At 34.5% G+C, this 21,070-nt stretch overlaps 3 protein-coding genes across 4 annotated transcripts; 1 reads left to right on the top strand and 2 right to left on the bottom strand.

Moving 5' to 3' along the window:
* Window positions 1-1,474: 1,474 nt before the first annotated feature.
* LOC126707326 (V-type proton ATPase subunit B 2) lies at window positions 1,475-8,925 on the bottom strand. The gene is made up of 15 exons (XM_050406918.1): window positions 8,763-8,925; window positions 7,232-7,296; window positions 6,836-6,891; window positions 6,622-6,720; window positions 6,311-6,370; window positions 5,076-5,187; window positions 4,780-4,988; window positions 4,060-4,188; window positions 3,796-3,933; window positions 3,349-3,499; window positions 3,177-3,259; window positions 2,640-2,687; window positions 2,414-2,467; window positions 2,234-2,317; window positions 1,475-2,116 (listed from the first exon to the last, which is right to left on the bottom strand). Exons 2-15 carry the CDS (start codon window positions 7,287-7,289, stop codon window positions 1,931-1,933), a joined length of 1,467 nt encoding a protein of 488 aa, XP_050262875.1. The 5' UTR covers window positions 7,290-7,296; window positions 8,763-8,925; the 3' UTR covers window positions 1,475-1,930.
* A 2,152-nt stretch (window positions 8,926-11,077) lies between these two features.
* LOC126706010 (uncharacterized) lies at window positions 11,078-17,785 on the bottom strand. 2 transcript variants are annotated; one of them, XM_050405263.1, is made up of 13 exons: window positions 17,420-17,785; window positions 17,112-17,163; window positions 16,271-16,377; window positions 15,957-16,025; window positions 15,807-15,861; window positions 15,029-15,076; window positions 14,779-14,933; window positions 13,434-13,672; window positions 13,023-13,113; window positions 12,198-12,326; window positions 11,939-12,092; window positions 11,586-11,680; window positions 11,078-11,496 (listed from the first exon to the last, which is right to left on the bottom strand). In XM_050405263.1, the coding sequence occupies exons 1-13, from the start codon at window positions 17,621-17,623 to the stop codon at window positions 11,311-11,313; spliced, it is 1,584 nt and encodes a 527-aa protein (XP_050261220.1). In that variant the 5' UTR covers window positions 17,624-17,785; the 3' UTR covers window positions 11,078-11,310. The 2 variants fall into 2 exon arrangements, with proteins under 2 accessions (XP_050261220.1, XP_050261221.1); XM_050405264.1 differs by having other exon boundaries at window positions 15,029-15,073.
* A 2,484-nt stretch (window positions 17,786-20,269) lies between these two features.
* Window positions 20,270-20,869, top strand: LOC126705219 (uncharacterized mitochondrial protein AtMg00310-like). The gene has a single exon (XM_050404128.1). It carries the CDS (start codon window positions 20,270-20,272, stop codon window positions 20,867-20,869), a length of 600 nt encoding a protein of 199 aa, XP_050260085.1.
* The last annotated feature ends 201 nt before the right edge of the window (window positions 20,870-21,070 follow it).

Below are 21,070 nucleotides of genomic sequence, written 5' to 3'. Positions count from 1 at the left end.
AGTGACACAATTTGTCCATGAAGTCAGCCTTGGAAACTCCATTTTTGAGGGGTACTCAAAGATTATCTTAAACTCCCTCCAAAAAGATGATATGGTTGATTCTGCTTTTGGTCATTTAGTAAAGGCACTATGTCCTTTGTTAATTCTCTTCAAAGTTTTTCCTTCTCGCACATTTATAAGCAAGGCAATGTTGTAGCACATGCCTTAGCTAATTGTGGACATTAATCAAAACTTGAATAATGCATTAGCAGGAGTGTGCTACACCTTACCCCATTACGATCACAGCTTCTAAAAGTTCTACCTCACTTTGGGTTGGGCCTGAAAGTTCTCAAATATAGTAGCCTTGAAAATCACAGGCCCACAAAAGCCTCTAAACTAAATTTTAGTCTCTCTCCCAACCAAGTCATTGTGAGAAACACATGGGCTGTGATCGTGCTTTTTCTGCTGCTGCTGCCCATGTGACCATGAAGCAGAAGAACTGGTTGGGTTTTCAGAGCTGGGTCTGAAACTCAGATTTCTCTCATCACCCATGAGTAGTAACTATGTGAAGCAGACTTGTGACTGTGAAGTGTGAATAAGAACTTATATGAAAAGGGAATGAAAAATAAATAAATAAATAGGACGACATAAATGAAAAGAGAAAAGAACAATTCATATTATGAAATGGAGAATCTTTGGACAAAGAGGGTACTCACCTTGTTTGGATTGGAACGATAAATCAACAATTGGGCTGAGTGGTCCCAACCCAACAGCATATCTAAAAATACTAGGGCAAAGTTTAGAGTTTGAGTCCCTCCCCCACCATTTTGCTACCATTTGGCAAAGTCTATGACCTAAGTTCCTAACCCACTCAGATCAGACTCTCACGGATCCTACCCATCCCATCTTAGAAAGGCTAGACCTTAAAAACTTCAGGCCCTATCAAGAGTCTTCTAACTCATGATCAAGGCTTGAATTCACATCCCCTTACTTGTAACAATTGAATTTAAAAATTAAAAAACCATTCCCCAGATTTTTACAAATACCAATTTTTATTCTCTCAAATTAAAATTTGGCATCTTAAATTTCAATGTTTGATGATGTGATGCTCACATAAGTTACCCGCTTCCTCCTATTTTTTGTTTTATATTTTATTCATTTTTTTTTTAATTTTATAAATTATTGCCATGCATATTGACATTGGAATTTGGATTGTCAATATAACAAACGTTTAGATAAGAATATAAATTATGCAATTTCCTTTAGATTGACTTTAAAATGTTCACAAACCAAGACATCCGGTTAGCATATTGATCTTGAAAAGTTATGTGATTTATTGAAAATTGAAATAAAGAATTAGCATATTTTCACATACATGATCTAGTGCAAAACAAGAATTAAGAGATCACTAACATTCTTAACTACATTCTCCTAACCCCTAGTAATATCAAAATGGTAGAACGCCCACTACAGAACGAGAATAGACATTATTGCATTATGAAAAAATCAAACTGAGATTGTATATCATCTGAAGAGTAAAAAAATCCATGAAGATAAACTTACAATTAAATATGATTATAGAACAACAAGCATGTCTAACAAGACTTCATCATTCCTAAATGTCCGATAGTTCCTCAACTTTTCAGGGGAAAAAAGAGAGAGAAATGCAACACCCAAACCATGGATGGGTGACACAAACTAATAAAAAGGTAACCCAAAAAAATTTAAAAAACACAGATATTACAAGAACTAAAAGCCTTCCCTAGAAGAATACTCATCACTTTGACTAGCCAAACAGCTTTCAAGATGCGGGACTAAAGACCACAACCATTATTGATATATAAAAGAGATGTGCAACCCAGGACATAAAAGCAAATAAAGAAACAAATTGCAGATCTCATGCAACGCTAACTAAGTAGGAGAAAAGGAGATGTGAGCTAACTTTCCTCGATCAATTGTTTGCATCACGGCTATAGAACTGGTCAAGGGTCTTTGCAGGTATACGGTGGAGAAGCTCACGCGGGAAAATGCGAAGGAGTGTCCATGCCAAATCTAGCGACTGAAAGACATTGCGAGTGTCATAAGCTCCTTGGGCCACGAATTTTCTCTCAAATTTATCCAAGAACTCCAAATACAGCTGTTTTATAAAGACCAAAAAAATGCTCATTAGTTTTTTTTTTGTTCCTTTCCATTACATAGTTTTACTTATTAATGAAACAAAAAATCTTTATGAGAAAGAGAAGAGGTAAGAGACCAAATCCTCAGAAGAAAGTGCTTCTTCTCCAACCACTGCTTTCATGGCCTGAACATCCTTCCCAATAGCATAGTTTGCATATAGCTGAAAATAATAAGTCAAGCAACGAGGCATGAAAAGGAAGGTTACATGGCTTCAAGTGAAGACTAATAAATTTATAAAAAGACTACCCAAGCAGACCTGGTTGGAAACATCAGAATGATCTCTGCGAGTCATCCCCTCTCCAATGGCACTCTGCAGATAATCAATAATACTTTAGAGTACCACCCATAATTTGTATAAATTCTGAGATGCCATCCCTCTCAGGACCAGTTTGGTAGAACTCTTGGCAAGGCATACAGCTGCCCTTTTACAGTAAAAGCAATAGTGCACTCAAAGTTCAAATGATTTAAAAATTATTCCTTACCTTCATCAGTCGAGACAGTGACGGAAGAACATTAATTGGTGGATATATCTGCCCCATTAAAACAGATCAATGTTTAGTTTCAGAATCATTTAAAAGCTCATACAACCAATCAATAACATTCGTAGACCTCGTACCAGTCAATGAGTGGAACAAGAACCTAACTTTTAAATGCATCAAGAACTATTTTAAAATTTGAGATCAAAATGAATGAGAGCAAATCTTTATTCACTGTTTTCAATCATCAACCAGTTGTTTTAAACACGGTCACTCTAAAAATTTCATCAAAACCATGTTACAATACTGAAGACAAAATTCTTATTGTTGACCTAAAAAATTCATCAAACCATGATACAGTTTGTTGCATTTAGTTTACTATATCTCACACACACACATTTACATATTCTTATAAAAATTTTGTTTTACTTGTTGACATCATGCACAGGTGACCCTAAATTACTTTGATAATAATAACCCACATCCATCTGAAATTTAATTCCCATCATTGAATTACTATGCTAATACAATTTAAAACTTTACCTGTCTGTTGTGCAACTGCCTGTCAATGTATATCTGACCCTCTGTGATATATCCAGTAAGATCTGGAGTCGGATGTGTAATATCTGGCCAAACAAAGAAATCAATGTTCAAGTTCATTAAAACAAGATCAAAGAATGGGTGAGATTATGAATGTGGTTTAGCAATGCATTACCATCATTAGGCATAGTTAAAATTGGAATTTGTGTAATGGAGCCTTTCCGCCCTTCAATTCTTCCAGCACGCTCATAAATTGTTGCCAAATCAGTATACATATACCCAGGATACCCACGCCTTCCTGGCACCTCTTCACGAGCAGCAGACACCTGCACATTAGCAATCAGTAGTTTGCATCATGCATATTAATTTAGAAATCAGTTGAGGCTCTAACAGAGTACTCAAAATTCGGACAAACAGCAAAGCCTTGACTTTCAAATATAGTTGGAAGCCATGTGAAATTTGCAAATATATTGAATATTTCTAAGCATCAGAACCACAAAAATATGTTAAAGGACGTACAGGCGGCTTCATGCATCCTAACTTTTTTTTTTTTTTTTTTCCATAAATTACAGCATATGGCACAGCCTCAGTGAAAATTAAAGACTGAAAATTTTTACAATACCTCACGAAGAGCATCAGCATAAGAACTCATATCCGTAAGTATGACAAGAACATGCTTCCCGCATTCATAAGCCAAATATTCAGCAGTAGTTAGAGCAATACGAGGAGTGATAATACGTTCAATTGTTGGGTCATTTGCCTGTACAAGAGCACATCAGAGGACACATTTTACGAATGCAATTCAGAAGTGGTATTATTGACAAGTTCCCTCATTACAGAAACAAATATGTCACAATATGGTCCACATGCAGATTTCAAAATATACCAGATTCAGAAAGAGGGTCACTCTCTCCATAGAGCCATTTTCCTCAAAATCACGTTTGAAAAACTGTGCAGCCTCCATATTTACACCCATAGCAGCAAATACAATGGCAAAATTGTCGTCTTCCGCATCCTGTAAATATATAAAGTAGGTCAGTGTAATCACCTAAAAGTTTGGGGGGGAAGAAGACGTCAATATGAAGACAAGAGACATAGCAACACAGGTGGTGATGTAAGAAACAACTGGATCAGTAGTGAGCAATAGCATAAAATAACTCTTCAATTGAAGCAGTTGTCCTTCAGGCTATCCATGGGCCATTTCAACTATTTCAGAAATATTAGATTTACTTCAAACAACAAATCTGGGCAATTTATCTAAAAGGAACAAAAAAATGGAAGCTCAATTAAGTCACAATGATAAGCAAAACAAATTGTTCTTATTAATTCAAATTGATATTCCTATTTACTAATTACTAAAAAGGTATATAATACTAGCACTACATGAATTTCATTCTTATAGGGAACTGCTAGTTCTATTCAGATTTTAATTTCATTAGTTCAATAAAATTATGTTGTGCATGCATCTAAGTATGCACATAAAAATCAGTAAAAAGGGCAGATTCGTCAGAAGTTATATCCTTTTATAGCTCTCCTGCTTCCAGTCATCCCCCTTGTTTAACATTCAGTAAAGACTAGCTAACAAAAAATTTTATGGCAGATGCACCTCAAGAAGATTTTCAGTCTTCTCCAATCGTTTGACCAAACCAGCCTGGCGACATATCTGAGCAGCTATTTCATTGTGGGGAAGACCAGCAGCAGAGAAAAGCGGAATCTTTTGCCCTCTAGCAATGGAATTCATCACATCAATTGTAGAAATCCCTGTCTGTATCATCTCCTCAGGATAGGTTCTCTCACTAGGGTTGATAGAACTTCCTGTAAAAGACAAAGTGATAGATTGAAGGATATGCCGATAACTTACGAATAGAACAACATATACAATCATTCACTACAATAACTCACCAGATATATCCAAGTAAGCCTCAGGCAAAATTGGGGGACCATTATCAATTGGTTTCCCAGAACCATTAAATATGCGCCCAAGCATGTCCAATGAGACAGGAGTTTTCAAAACCTGCAACACATGTCCAGGGAGAAGAAAGGGGATCAAAAGAGTAGAACTGATTCTTCTGAGAGAAACAGAACCCAAAAGTCAGAGAATCACAGGCTTGCAAAGAACAATAAAAAGCTCCATTCCATAATCATTGTTAACAAATTGCTTGGTTAAAATTCACCAAAAAAGTGGCTGCTAAGCAGAGACTTCTTTATAGTAGGCTTTTCTTTATGTTAGAAAACCAAAATTGGGAGGAAACTCTTAATTGAAGAATAAAAAATTGATGCGACACCTTATACAATAAGTGAAATCCTGTGTGCTACAACTATTTCCTCAATTTGCTTGAGGATGATCACATTTACATACACTATGCTTGGCTGTATTTTTATCTCATTTAGTTTCAATCTCCTTTATCACCTCACCACTCTAGCAATGAATACAAAATGTAAAATTTTCCAACATAGTGACATACCATCCAACAATTGTAGATTAGTAATTACAAACGAACATGATGGGTCTTGAACCCACAGACTCACCCCTCCTTGCTCTTACAAGCAGAGGAAGTGTCATAATAGCTAGAGCTTATTGGCAAGACTTCTAGATTCTATACAAAGATAGCCCCACCAATGCTTACTTAAAATATGAATAGTAAAGAAAACTGAAAGGTTATTGCTTAATTTTTTATGTTTTGATCTTGAAGAAAATGTTCATGTTCCATAGAAATAAAAAGAGTGGGATAAGTTCGTAACTTGTTGAAATAATCTATCATAGAGTTCCTGTTGCCTTAAGCCTAACACAACAGAAAAAGTATCTAATTCCATATGAAACTTCCTGCTAACTGCACATACATCAATTTGGTCTTGTGTGTTATAATGATGTCATTTCACCTGACAGAAAAATCCAGATTCAAAACCTTCCTTTTATTGGTAAGATAGATGGCACTCATTGGATCTTAACTCTTAAAAACCTACAATCTCACCCTCCATTCTATTAATGCGGGAAGAGGAAGTACCATCTCATTAGCAACTCTATATTCAAATTTTTCCACATAAACATTGTACCATGCCTTCTGGACAGCCCAATTTTTCATCACGCCAAAAGATGCTTTAAATTATATTGAATGAATAAGAACAAAGTTGAATACCTCTCCTGTAAATTGCACAGTTGTGAACTTGTTGTCAATTCCAGATGTTCCTTCAAAAACCTGACGGTTGAGAACTAAATAAGCAAAAGTATAAAGCTAAAAATATCATTCTCCATGAACAATAGTACTACAATAGAGTTACAATTGCAAGGAAATTAAAGACATGTATGAATTACACTTATAAGAGAAAGCTTAGAGGTCCATCATCACAATGTGAATGACGTCCAATTTTATAAACTGTGCAAATAATGTCAATTATGGGTAACTCACAACCATGTGGAGCAAAAAAATATAGATTTTCAAACAATCACCTGAACAACAGCCTTTTCTCCATCAACTTCTAGGACTTGACCACGTCTGATGGATCCATCTCCTAAACGAATATTGACGATCTCTTGATATTTGGGTCCCTGAAAATTAACCAGAGGATATGTAAATCACATAGTTCAAGGAGGGGGAAATCCTGGTTGACAAAGGTTAACACAATTACTAAGAAATGTATGGCAAGAGAGCAAAATCCCCCACCTTTACTTTCTCAAGGATAACTAGAGGTCCTGCAACTCCTGAAACAGTTCTATACTCTGCAATTTAATAAAAATAAATAAGCAGAATTTATCAGAATCAATTTACCAATTAAATAAATCCTCAGTAATCTTAATCAATTTACTTAATTTACTACACATGGTATAATTTATTTTTATTTTTTGTGAACATCTCCATTCCGCTTTATGCTCACATTCAGATAATAAATTAAATCACTTACCCAAACAATATGAAAAATGAAAAGTAAATTAGGGTCAAGCTCATTAGAATAGATTGTTACTATCTCTCATCAGCTTGTAATTTATCATTATATTAGAGTAGGTGATCATGAGTTCTAAAGTTGCTTTTATGTACAAGCAGTAATTACAAAAGACTTACCCATGCCGATCTCCAGTAACCCCTCATCCACATCGTGATTTTTTGGCGGCACACCCATTATAAAGCTTCAAACACACAAAGTCACAAATATCAACATATACACACACCACTAAAAACATACAGACCCAGCCAGCATCACAGTTTGTTTAGAAAATCACTCCTCAGAAAACAAAAATGCCTTGATTAACACTGAGTACATGAATTTCAGGGATTCATATGATAAAATTCTCCAGTGTGCTCTAACTAAAATCATTAATAACTCTCTGCTTGATTACCAAGAAAAAAATACACATCAAAATGGTAATATAGAGAGACCAAATCTCATTTCCCTCAATCAAACTAATTCAAACGGTAAAATTGAACAGGGTTAAAGAATCTATCTCAGAGTTAATGCTGCAATCTATCAAAATTCTAACAATTCTTCTTTTTTCTTAAACTTTCTTGATAGCCAAACAAAATCTAATCACAATTAAGTAATCAATATTATTCAAAAACCTCAAAATCACACTAAAAACCAAAAAATAAATGAGAATTGAAATAAAACAACGAATAATTAACTCAAAACTCAAGGAAAATTTTCCTCAATCCAACTAATCCAAAAAGTAAAACTGAACAGAGCTAAAGAACCTATCTCAGGGTTAATGCTGCAATCTGTCTAAATTCTAACGATTCTTCTTTTTCTCACACTTTCTTGATTACCAAACATAGCCCTAACAAAAATCTAATCACAGTTAAGTAATCAAAATTATTCCAAAACCTGAAAATCAAACAAAAAACCAAAAAACACTTGCGAATTGAAATAAAACAACAATTAATTAACTCAAAATTCAAGGAAAATTTTCCTCAATCCAACTAATCCAGAAAGTAAAATCGAACAGATTTAAAGAATCTATCTCAGAGCTAATGCTGTAATCCATCTGAATTCTAACGATTCTTCTTTTTCTCACAATTTCTCAGTTACCAAACAGAGCCCTAACGAAAATCTAATCACATTTAAGTAACTAAAATTATTCAAAAACCTCAAAATCAAACTAAAAACCAAAAAATACATGAGAATTGAATCAAGGCAACGAATAATTAACTCCAAACTCAAGGAAATTTTACTCAATCAAACTATTCCAAAAAGTAAAAAATCGAACAGAGCTAAAGAATCTATCTTGGAGTTAATGCTGAAAATGCAATATATCAAAACTCTAACGATTCCTCTTTTTTCTCACACTTTCTCGGTAACCAAACAGAGCCAGGCCTAACGAAAATCTAATCACAATTAAGTATAATCAAAATGATTCGAAAACCTCAAAAAATCACACTAAAACACTAAAAACAAATGATCATTGAGATAGAAACAACGAAAAATTAACTAGAAATTCAAAGAAAAGTAGAGAATTAAATGTGATCGCTTCGATATAAATTCAAAGCCTTGTGATCACAGAGATTAACAACAAACTCAAATCAAATACAACTACGATTACAAGTTTTAGGACTAAAATGGCTGAGAATTTAGAATCTCAAAGTGTAGAAAGAGCTTTACCTTCAATTTCCGATCCGAAACGAAGCGAAGCGAAGACGAAGAGAGAGAGAGAGAGAGAGAGGGATTGGCGAAAGAGAGAGAGAATGAGAACTGAGATCTAATGGCTAAAAATGAAAATGAATAAATGTAATGAATTTTAATTTAAATAGAAATGTGATTAATTGGTTTTTTTTTAATTAATTTTTTTTTTTTATAGTAGGATTAGTTAACATGTGATCGTTATTAATGGAAGGTGATGAGGAGGGTAATAATGACAAAGAGACAACAAAGGCTGTTTTGTAGTGTGTATAATAACAACTGTGTGGGGGAATATCACGTGAATATGTAGAGAGTGCATTGGGCTTAGGTGGTCCAATCAAAAAATGCCAACTAATTAAAAATATATTATATTATTATATTATAATCTCTTTGTAGGTTTGTGTGTGTTCGTGTTTTTTTTTTAAATCTGTGTTTAATTAATTAATATGAGTTTATTTTGACCATTTTTGTAAGCTTTTGTACCTTGTAAACATTTTGAACCAAAATGAAAACAAGAGTCAAAAATACAAGCTAGTCTTAAGAAAAACCACATTATCTTATCCCAAACTCAGCCATAAGTTACACTCTTAATTTGGAATTACTGAGTTGCTAGTGTTGTGGCTTCAATTCTAGTATAATTTTGGGGGCTAATAGTTGATTTGTGGATATTGGTGTTGTTTCTTTATAGGAGAGTAGTGAAAAAGTATTTTGGATTCGAGAATTCAGTTTTTGAGATGTTGAATTTTTTTTCCTATTAAAAGAATATGTTTTCGCTACATACACACTATCTTATTATATATTAAATTGATAAGTTATTATTATACAACATTACTTTCACATAGACTTACAGACAGTTGACACGAAATTTTCGCATAACAATCTAGGAATGGTAATGTTTGACACAACTCACAAACATAACATGGTTTGATTAAAGATTTTCTATGAACAATATAAATCCGAGTTTGAAGAAGGGGAACAAATTTTATGGATTAGCATTTAGTTTAAAATTTAACAGGTTTAGTCCCAAAACGAGCATCAAAGTAAGTCAACTTAATTTGAACAACTTCATGTTGACTTGAACCAATTCATATAAATTAATATCATTATTATCTAACATAAAATTAAATTCTAAAATATAATTAAGTAATTAAAAAAATTTAATGGTTATATTAATAAATTCTTCATTTGAAATTCTAAATGCCTAATCCTTTCTCCCAAAACAAACCAAAAAAAAAAAAATCTCTTTTCAATTTACTTTTCTTAGATTTTATATTGAAATTGATCGTATCGAATCAACTAACTTAATAAATGGATTTGACTAGATTTAAACTATGTACTTAAATATGCTTACTTCAATACGATACAAGCTCGACCTGCTAACAAGAATAGCAAACCTTACTAATCACAACTTACACAAATTGTGTGTGAAAGTGTATCCTAAACTTTTTGGTGTAAAATGATAAGTGGGGATATATTGGCTGGATGTGATGCAGGGACTATGGAACGAGGACGATTGTAGAGTATCAATTCAAGTCCATCTTCTCCTGTTTCTCCTGCTAATGTGGGGAAAGTGAGTCATGGATTGGAAAGCTGGTTGGGGTCCACTGCAGCTTCCGGATTTTTGTAACATTATGATTTTTTTGGTATTGTAATTATTGACACCAAAAAAGAAGAAGTTGGTATTGTATTTATTTATTTAGGGTCGGACGGTCCAAAATTACTGAGACAGATATCATTTTGTTTTTACTCAATTACTTGTATGATTGGGACTAGACTGAGACACTAGCCAACCAGTAGAATAAATAACAGTGAGAGATAAAAAGATTGTCACCAAAGTCCTGATATTTTCACAAAGGGAATATGCTTCATTCTTGACTATAAATGCTCTATACAGTGAGCTTAATTTGTCCACCAAAGATATCATAAATTGGAACATTATTATAAGAAGAGCTTATTTTCATAGATTACAATTTACAAGGGAAATAGAATTAGTCCCCTTTTAGTCAAATTGTTTTACTGCTTGATGTGAATGTCACACATGAAACAGTGAGTGGTAATTGATCATACTTTCCCTTGAAATAAACAAATGTTTGTGTTGACACTTTCAGAGAAAGAGCTGTCTTCAAAATTGCAACTTCAAGATTGCAGCTAGGGTTATTTAAGTTTCAACTAGCTTTTTAGTCAAATTTGGTTCAGTGTGATGTGCTCTTAATGTGATTCACATTACGATGATGTGACATTAAAGTTTTTAGTTTATTTTATTTTTTCTAACATTCCCATAATATAAAATTATAAAATATATCAAACCATCTTAATTTCATCACTTTCCTAAACAATGTAACGTTATATTCTTGTATTGAGATTACATTAATGTAATATTACAATAATGTAATATTATGACGTTATGTAACATCACAGTGAACCAAACACCCCCTAAAGCTAATCAAAATGGGCATGCAGTAGCATCCTTGTAAACATTATGAAAAAGAAGTACATGCTCTAAAACATAGCAAATAACTCAATTACAGGTTCACTGGAGGAAAAAATTGGACAATGGAACTTGGTCTCTAAACTCATTGAAGCGCCTGTTCAGGATGCGAAGCGCTTCAATGTGAGGTTCATCTTCCTCTACTGGTATTATTTTAGCAAAGCTTCCTTCTTCAAGATAGTCTACTACCCGGTTGGCAGCTTCAAGCCCCGTGACATAAGATTTCTCCTGTCAATGACATTTGTCATAAAATATTTTCATTTGGTTTATAATTTTCACTCAAATGAGTAAAGGGAAGGGAATAGTTGAAAGCTAACCTGTGACCAGGAACCATGTCGGTTTATAATCCAGTCTCCAGCCATGAATACATTTGAGAAAGATGTAGCTCCACGCATCATGTACTTGTATGAACCTACGTAAAGAACAAGCAAAGAAAGAAAGAAAAAGGATATGATGTTAAACACATATGAAGTAAAAGCAATCTGTGAACAAAAGTACTCTCAGATCACTCTTAGATAATTTCATAGAGATTTTTAGTTTTCTAAATAGAAGATTATTAAAAAAAAATGCTCGATAATAGTTCTGATACATCATAGAGAGGTAGTAGAATCAAGTTTTTTGTCCATCAACTATACTAGTAATTTATAAAAATAACAAGCCCGTAAATTACCTGGAAAAAAGTGAGTCAAAGATTGTGGAAATCTTCCTATCTCCTTGTCCACCACGGAAGCAGACTCGAAGTCCTTGATGCACTTTGAAAGGTATGACATAACTTTTGCAACTATGTCCTCATCCTTCAATGGCAAGAATTCATTGGAATGATACTACACACAAGATATCGAGACAAAAAGATTAGGAACCTTCATTTCTGATGTAAGAGTTTTAATCCTTGATTAATTAGGATAAGGAAAAAATAATGCGAAACTCACAAAATCGGCTTGTATGACTGTTACTGGATCATCTTTGTGCTCATCATGAATTACGTTCAAGTCAAAAAGAGTCCAGCCAAATGAATCATCAAATCCAGAGCAAACATTACTAGCATTTGGGATTTTAACCTGCACAAATGTAGAGTTCTCATTTTTTTTTTTTTTATAAGACAAATGTAGAGTTTTCACTTAAAATAAGCTCTATTGCAAGGAAACCAATTTGATATTGCAAAAAGGAGCCTGCAGAAGTCATGAGTACTATATTAGCAGACATGGCATAAGTGCAGAATGATAAGCATCTTCATCATGAAATTCCTGCCAGGGTGTATGAAAATGGACCAGACCAACTGGTCCAAATATCAAACTGAAAACACCCTTCTCTTTCAGAAAAATAACACATCTTTTGTTGTAAAATCAATTTTACCCAACCTTATTGTTTTCGTACATTTTTATTATTTGGAATTTGGAAGGACATATTTTTCCTTATCTATCAATTTGCTATTTGAGGTCATCAGCTGAGTAGTCAAACTGTTGACTTTGAGCAGACACTTTTACATTTCAACCTCTGGCTTAGTTTATCAACAACCGGCCATATTTGCACGTGGAGATGCAGTATTGATAAACATGGTGGATGCAAGAGTTCAGCATAACTAGAAAAATAAAACATAGGGAAAAGATTTTAAGAATCGAAATACATAATAAATTTGGGTTGCTATAGGTAACAATATTCTGAAGTAACTTGACCTATCATCTGTAACATGAGGACAACAATATACATAGCAATAAGAAAGTAAAGGTTAAAAAGAGAAACTTCCCCATACTCACCTTCCTATCGAGATGAAGCTTAACAGTAACTACATCAATGCTAGCCAAGTTTAAAACCTTCAGAAACTCCTCCCTTGTACGTAATACTGCACTATACAGAACTCAATTGCCAGTTAAAAAAGGATAGCAAGAACAGGTTAACTCTAAAGCTGTTAACATTCTGCTCAATATTTTAAAGTAGAACAGAACTAACAAAGCAGTATCCAAATTTGTGTTTTTGTAGGATGATTAGAAAAATTGGTCTAGATATAGTCTGACTGTAATACTGTTCACCACTTCTTTGCGAAAATATGGAGCATTGAAAATTGAAATATGGCATAACAAGCTAAAACTTGAATTCAAATAGCTGAACCATTTCAAGTTAATAAAGACAATAAAGTCAATGTACAAATTCCTGAAAAAACAGCACACCTATTCTTGATAAGTTCCTGGAGCCTGGCGATTCCAACCGCCAATATAACTGCATCAGCATTATACGACTCTCTGCCACAAATTACTTCTGAAATACAACTTGTTTCCTCATTAAAGGAAAAATCTGTCACTCTTCTACCCTCCAGAATTTCACAACCTTTAGTCCTCATGAAGTCAATCCATGGCTCAAAGATCTTTTCTTTCACTGTCCCACGACACCATACCATATCAAAATCTTTCTACATCCATCCACATAGAAAAGAATATAGTTTCAGCTTAAGAAAATGCACAATACAATAGAAAATATTACTGAACAATGCAGAAGAATGGATGTTTGCATTATGTTCTCCATGCAGTTCACATAATTATTATGGTTTACAAAAAATTTAACAATATTAATATGCCTAGAAAAATATTTTAGGTTGAGTATACCCTCATTATTTTTCTATGATATTTTGCATGGCAAACCATTTTTTTTAGGAGATTTATTGTTCCAATGTCCTCAAGTTTCATGGGTCATATAACACATATCCAAGGGCAGTTGCAGATAATTTTAACTTACAAGTTGTCCATTAACATCTGCACCTGCAAGTCTATGGATTCATTCTTGATAAAATTACTGTAAAGTAGCCTTGAAAAATGAAAATTACTTTGTGAATGACTTTTTGGTCCAATGGTAATCCTATCCCCATTTGTTGCATATTGTCAGGTAATTTTTGTTAAAACATGTTGTGTAGATTTTGATATGGAAGGAAGTGGGTTTGTGATTTTCAACTTATCCCTCGTAGAAAGTTTACAAAGCGTTGGTGGCTATATAATTAACATAATCACCAACAAATAAAAGAATTGACAGAATATATAGATGTGGCTCTAGAACATGCATGTGGCACATCATCTTATCGCTGTTTCCACTCATTTCCTCTTAACAATTTTACTTAGTTAATAACTGATGCCATACACTGTTGCAGTGTTCTTATGATGGAACATAAAGTAATCCTAGATGGTGCAATATTATTATTTCTTGCCCCTACGGAATTAAGGGAGAAAAGGATCTGACACCATATTCAGTCTCAATAAGATTTGCCATTGAAAAACTTCAGATAGGTAATAGATGTTTTCCTGGTATAAGTACTTAAGTTTTATACTTTGATTGAAGGAATAATTGATTCTTTTTTTTCATTTGTTGTATTCTTCTTTTTTAAATTGTGGGTATCACAACTTTCACTATCAAATATCAAGATATAATGCTACTGCCCAACCTAACCTAATCTGATACCTACACAATTGGTTTAAGAGATTTGTGCAGAATCTTATGCATTCTAGTAAGGAGCTCAACCCCTCAAACCTGGTGGGAGAGGATGTAGATTAGCACCCCCAAAGTTGCTGCAGCACTACATTGTTCTGCTGGAGCAAACAAACCCACTTGAAGCAATGGACCAAAAACATCCCGATAAAGCCTTTCCGAGCAGCCAAACTGTTTAAAAAGCTCCCTTGCAGTAACTAACAGTTAAATCTATATAAGACACTTCAACATTCATTGTTGATTTTATTCATTGATGATAACAGCTAATCATATGAAGATGGGGGATCCTTACTTGAATCATATTTTCTCCAGGCTGTGTCAGTGTTGTCAAAGTCAACTACTGCAAACAAAAGGTGCAGATGAGTGGATGAGTGAAAGAAAATAACAAGTAATGAAAAACAGCCTTTTAACCTTTTTTATGTAGTTTGCCTATTTAATTGCAAATATGTAACTTAAATCTCAAGACCAGCATGGTATGAATAAAATCACAAGTTTAAAGGGATGAAATGTAAATATAGGCATATTAATAATAAATAAATAAAGTATTTTCTAAGGATTTAGAGAGAGAATTTTTTAACAGTGATATATGCCATGTTACTGACCTCGCCTGAAGGAACTCACAGAAGAAGTGCAAATACACCATTGAGTTTCAAAATAATCTTAAATAGATAAGTAATTATAATTATAATTATACATACTATATATATACTTGAAGATGTTGTCCAGATGTTATAGAGGTTGATGAAGGACACTAAAGTCCTCATATGCACTGACTGTACTTCTATACTGGATGGACAACTTGATGTGTGAGTACTTATTACTTTTTGAAAGACAAATTAATAGTGTGGTTCTACTGCAGTAAGATAGAGAAACCAGGAGTGAGAGCTTGTTATTTTCTCAGCAATGGGCTTCCACTCCATGTTGAAAAAAGAGAAGAGAAAGGAAAAAGTAGTGGTGACATCCCACCATAACATGATGATTCAAATCATGAGGGTTCACTTTGCTCTTGTAGTCAGTAAATTCATTACTCAATAAAAAGCAAAATCTAGATTTTCAAAAGTAGGCTGTACCTGCAGCCAATAAAGGAAGTGATGTTAACCTATCAAACAATGGGAGCCGAGTAAACTGCACAATGTAACAATGATTAATATAGACAAGGATAAATATACTTTTCTTGCTAATCAAAAATAATAATAAAGTGGATACAATGTGAAGCATACTTGACTATAGTACAAGGTTCCCAATGGAGTTGGCAATTGAGGCAGATCTTGGAATATGGGAAACTCAACCTGCAGGATGGCCTTGGCTTTGTTAAAAGAATTTAAAATCCATTTACCTAGAACTCAGTGTAATTCTTGATGAGAACTAATATATTATTAAATTTTAACTCCATTCTACTACAAAAAAAGGTTCCTAGAGAAAACATCATAACAGAAAATTGAGTTTACTGATGCAATGAAATAGGAACTATGGGATTAAAATCTGCATATCAAATCTCCTTCAATCAAAAAGAGAAAAGAAAGCTGGTGATTACCTCTAACCCCTCTCCTGAATACTGTGCAGATTTTATCCAGTTTGTGAATGGCTTGATTCCCAGTTCATCAACAAGGCTAAATATGTTTCGGTGAGGATACCAATAACCTGCAAAGTAGAATCCAATTTCATTATCATATGACCTCATACAAAAAATATATTTGAACACAATTTAAAAGACAGAATAAGAGAGAGAGAGAGAGAGAGAGACCAAACTACACTTTTGGTGCTCCAACAATGCCTGTAATTTCAATTCTGTCCTCCTAGATTTAATTTTGTCAATTTCATCTCTCAACTTTTTGAAATAAAGTCAATTTTTTCCTTAATCAAGTCAAGTTCTAACACTAAATTTGACTTGATCTTTAAAATTAAGTGATGGAATTTACTTGATGTTGAAATTTGATGGATGAATGACCCAAGTAATAGTTTAGGGACTTTGATTTTGAAAGTTGGAGCATGGGATTAATACAATTTATTGTATAAGGATAAAATTGAAGCTATGACAAATGTAGAGGGACCAAAATTATAGTTTGGCATAAAATAAATATAAAAAAAAAAAATCCAAATCAGCTCATCTACATTCACCCAAAATTGGACATGACCATTAGGAGTCTAGAGGTACCCCTATATGCTTGTAAAACCTTCTTAGTAGATTAGAAGTGTTCAGCAATGATATAGCTATAGACAACAGGATATATATTGAGGTTCAAATTACAACAAAATCATTGTCTTGAAGCCATTTTGATCAATTAAGAGCAATACCAATGGTAAAATTATCATATTTAGTTTTAAATCTGTGTTCCCATTTCCATTAAACTCAAATTGAAAACAAGTTTCATTACCACGTATACCAACATCTTCTGGACTGCCTTCAAGAACAGTAACATCAAAACCCTGAAAGTAAATCACGTTAGAATAATGGTTAAATAATTAAATTCATCCTTTTCTAATAGTATAAACTTTTAGAACGACAATCCATAATTTAACATGGTATAAGAGCACGTGTTAAAATGTTAAAAAACCATAATTTATCAAATTGATCCTTAAAATACAAGTTACTAATGAAATCATTAAGAAACAATCTACACCAAAAATATATCATAAAATAAACAAACAAACAAAAGGGCAAAGAGAGAGATAGAGAGATGACCTGGTTGCAGAGGTGATGAGCAGCACCAAGGCCAGCCCAGCCAGAGCCAACAATGACTACCTTCTTCTTCTTCTTTATCTCATTATCTTGGTCTCCATTTGCATGGCTTTGAAGATCAATAGCTTTACAACAAAACCCAGTTCCATATCTCTTGTTAGACAAGTATGGTGCAAGTGAAGTAACACTCCAAGAACAAGCCAACATTGTTACTTGTAGTGTCAGCTAACTGCTTTAAACGACTATTCAGTTTCCTTTCCCGGCTTTTATAGTTATAGACCAGCAAATCCAAAAGGAAACTGGTTTTCTTTGTTCGTTTTTAACAGTTAAGTAAAAAGAATTATCTGTGAGATTTTTTTTGAGTTGGAGTCGGAGTCTTAAAGCCACAAAGCAAGTACTGTACATTGTGTAGCCAGTGAGAGGACACGCTAGTCTAGTGAGAGACACTGGTCTCTAATTCTGTGGTTATCATTATTATTATTTTAATATTCTGTTCATCAATAAATATAAAGAAGCAAACATTTTCATAATTGAGGAATTGACATACTCAAAAACTCCAAGTATGATAAATTCTAAATTGAAATATGTTGATTTTCATTGTGTGGAGCCTAGTGGGCGTTCTGGTGGTTTAGCTTTGTTTTGGAGGCTAGGTGTTGATTTAGAAGTGGTTTATTCAGACTTGAACCTAATTGCTGCTCTTGTTTATTCTGATCCTCCTAATTCCCCTTGGTTATTATTTGCTATTTATGGGCCTTGCAAGAGCAGTAAGAAAATGAATTTTTGGAGGATGATAGAGAACATGGTGCTCTCCTTTTCTGGACCTTGGGTAATCATTGGGGACCTAAATTGTATAAAAAGAATGGATGAGAAAAGAGGGGGTCGATCAACTTCTGGTAGCTCTGATAATTGCCTCAAAGACTTCATGTCAAACACTAGTGCTATTGATCTTGGCTTTACTGGGCCTTCCTTTACTTGGTCTAACAGACGTGAGGGTTTGGGAAATATTAAGGAGAGACCAGATCAGTGTCTTTGTAATCAAGAATGGCAATTACTTTTCCCTAAAGTCGGAGTCAAGCACTTGTGTAATTTGAATTCTGATCATAACCCAATATTGCTAGATACTCATTTTGAGTCTGAAACTTTGAATCACCCCTTCAGATTCGAAGCAATGTGGACGAAGGAAGATAGCAGTAGAGTTGTGGTTGATAATGCTTGGCAATTTGATGTAGAGGGATCTCACAGTTTCCGTCTTGTAAATAAGCTGGAAAAGACGAAGAAGGACTTAAAGAAATGGAATAAGGAGGTTTTCGGCATTATTAGGGAGAGAATTAAGTTGCTTCAAGCTAACATTGCTGGAATTCAACAAAAACCCCCCACAAAAGAAAATTTAGAATTGGAAGCTGCGCTTAGTCTTGAATTAGATGATTGGTTGTTGAGGGATGAACTAAGATTGAAGCAGAAGTCTAGAGAATTATGGTTGAAAGAGGGTGATCGAAACTCGAGATTCTTTCACCTTTCCACTCTTATTCGGAGGAGAAGGAATCACATAGAGGAAATCAAATTGGAGGACAGATCTTGGATAACTAACAGGTCTAACATCCAGAGTTATTTTGAGGAAAATTTTAAGACTCTGTATCAAACTAGTGAACCCCAAGTTCCTAGAGACCTGGAGAATTTAATTGGCCCTTGCATATCTGAGGAAGAAATCGAGAGCTTTGCAGAATTCCTTCCAGGGAAGAAATTCGAAAGGTGATTTTTGGAATGAAGTCTCTAAAGGCTCCTAGCCCTGATGGTTTCCCAGCTTTGTTTTATAAACACTACTGGGATATTGTTGGTGATCAAGTGGTGCTTGCAACTCAAAGTTTTTTTAGAGACGGCTGGCTATTAAGGAATCTTAATCAGACCTTTATTTCTCTTATTCCAAAGAAACCAGGAGCTTGCAATTTTAATCAATTCTGTCCGATAGGCCTTTGTAATGTTTGTTATAAGGTAATATCCAAGATTTTGGTGAATAGAATGAGACCTTTACTGAATAAGATAGTGGATCATGCTCAAGTAGCTTTTGTTCCTAACAGAAGTATTACTGAAAATGTGGTGCTTGCTTAAGAGATTGTTCACAGCTTCAAGCAGACTAGGAAGAGGAAGGGCTATTTAGGAGTGAAGCTAGACTTTCAAAGGGCCTATGATAGGATGGAGTGGAGCTTTCTTATGAAGGTTCTCAAGGCTTTGGGCTTCAATGATAAGTTTTCCAACCTCATCTATCAATGTATCTCCACAGTCCAATATTCTCTTTTACTGAATGGTGGAGTCTGTCAAAGTTTTAATCATGGCCGTGGCTTAAGGCAAGGCGATCCACTATCGCCATATCTTTTCATTCTTGGAAGCGAGATTCTTATAAGACTTATTAACAGAGAAGTTGATCGGAAAAATATCTCAGCAATTAAAGTGGCCAGCACAGCTCCCCCTATTTCAAGACTTTGTTATGCTGATGATATGATTATTTTCTGCAAAGCAAAGCATTCTGAACTAGTTAGTCTAAAGAAATGTTTGGAAAAGTATTGTTCTTGGTCTGGCCAGTGTATTAGCATAGAAAAATCTGGTGTTTTTCCATCAAGAGGAGTTAGTATTAATTTTTTGCGCCAAGTAAAAGGCTGCTGGGGTCTTAATTCTCTTCCTCAAAGTACCACTTATCTTGGAGTTCCCCTGTTTTTATCCAAGAATAGGTCCAATGACCTCAAGTTGGTGAAAGAAAGACTAGAGAGCAAGTTGAGTAGCTAGAAGGGTAGGAATTTGTCATGGGCTGGGAGAGCAACTTTAATTAAATCTGTGGCGTAATCTATTCCGACATACACTATGGCTGCCTTGCAATTCCCCAAGAAGTTATGCGATCAACTAGATTCAGTGGTTCGTAGATTCTGGTGGAACCCCAAAACGGAGTCAGGTCACTTCTGGACTCCTATTGCTTGGTCTACTCTATGTAGATCCCAAAAGGATGGTGGTTTGGGTTTTAGGAACTCTTGGGATTTCAATCAAACCTTGCTTTCCAAATTAGCCTGGTGGATATTGTCGGACAAGAACTGTTTGTGTGTTAATGTTTTAAAGGCAAAATATAAGGTTAGACACAATTGGTTAAACCACTGCTTCCTGGGTAATGCTTCACCAGTCTGGAAAAGTTTGGCTGGTGTTAAGCAGCTCATAGCTAAAGCAGCTTGCATGTTGGTGGGGGATGGTAATTCCATAAGGATTTGGGAGGATCCTTGGGTACTAGAGCTTCACGGGTTCATTCCTACTCCAAAGAATGGTGTTGACCCAAATGGTATTCTCTTAGTCTCTCAACTTTTTAATTCTGATTTTTCTGGTTGGGATGTTCATAAACTAAATTGGTGGTTTGAAAACTCCACAGTTGATCATATTTTGAAAATTCCTATTTTTCCGACCAGTTACAAAGATTAGTGGGCATGGACTTGCACAAGCTCAGGGGAATTGTCAGTGAAGTCGTCTTATTGGAGTTGCCGGGAAACAGTGCATCACAATATTGACCCCGTTTGGAACTGTATTTGGAAAGCTAAACTCCATGAGAGACACAAAATGATGATTTGGAGGATTGCTGCAGGTTGCTTGCCCACCAAAGATCAGCTAAGCAAGTTTGTTGAT

Source organism: Quercus robur, chromosome 11 (assembly GCF_932294415.1).
Source record: "Quercus robur chromosome 11, dhQueRobu3.1, whole genome shotgun sequence".
Lineage (NCBI taxonomy): Eukaryota > Viridiplantae > Streptophyta > Magnoliopsida > Fagales > Fagaceae > Quercus > Quercus robur.
This window is presented reverse-complemented; position numbering and strand designations above follow the sequence as displayed.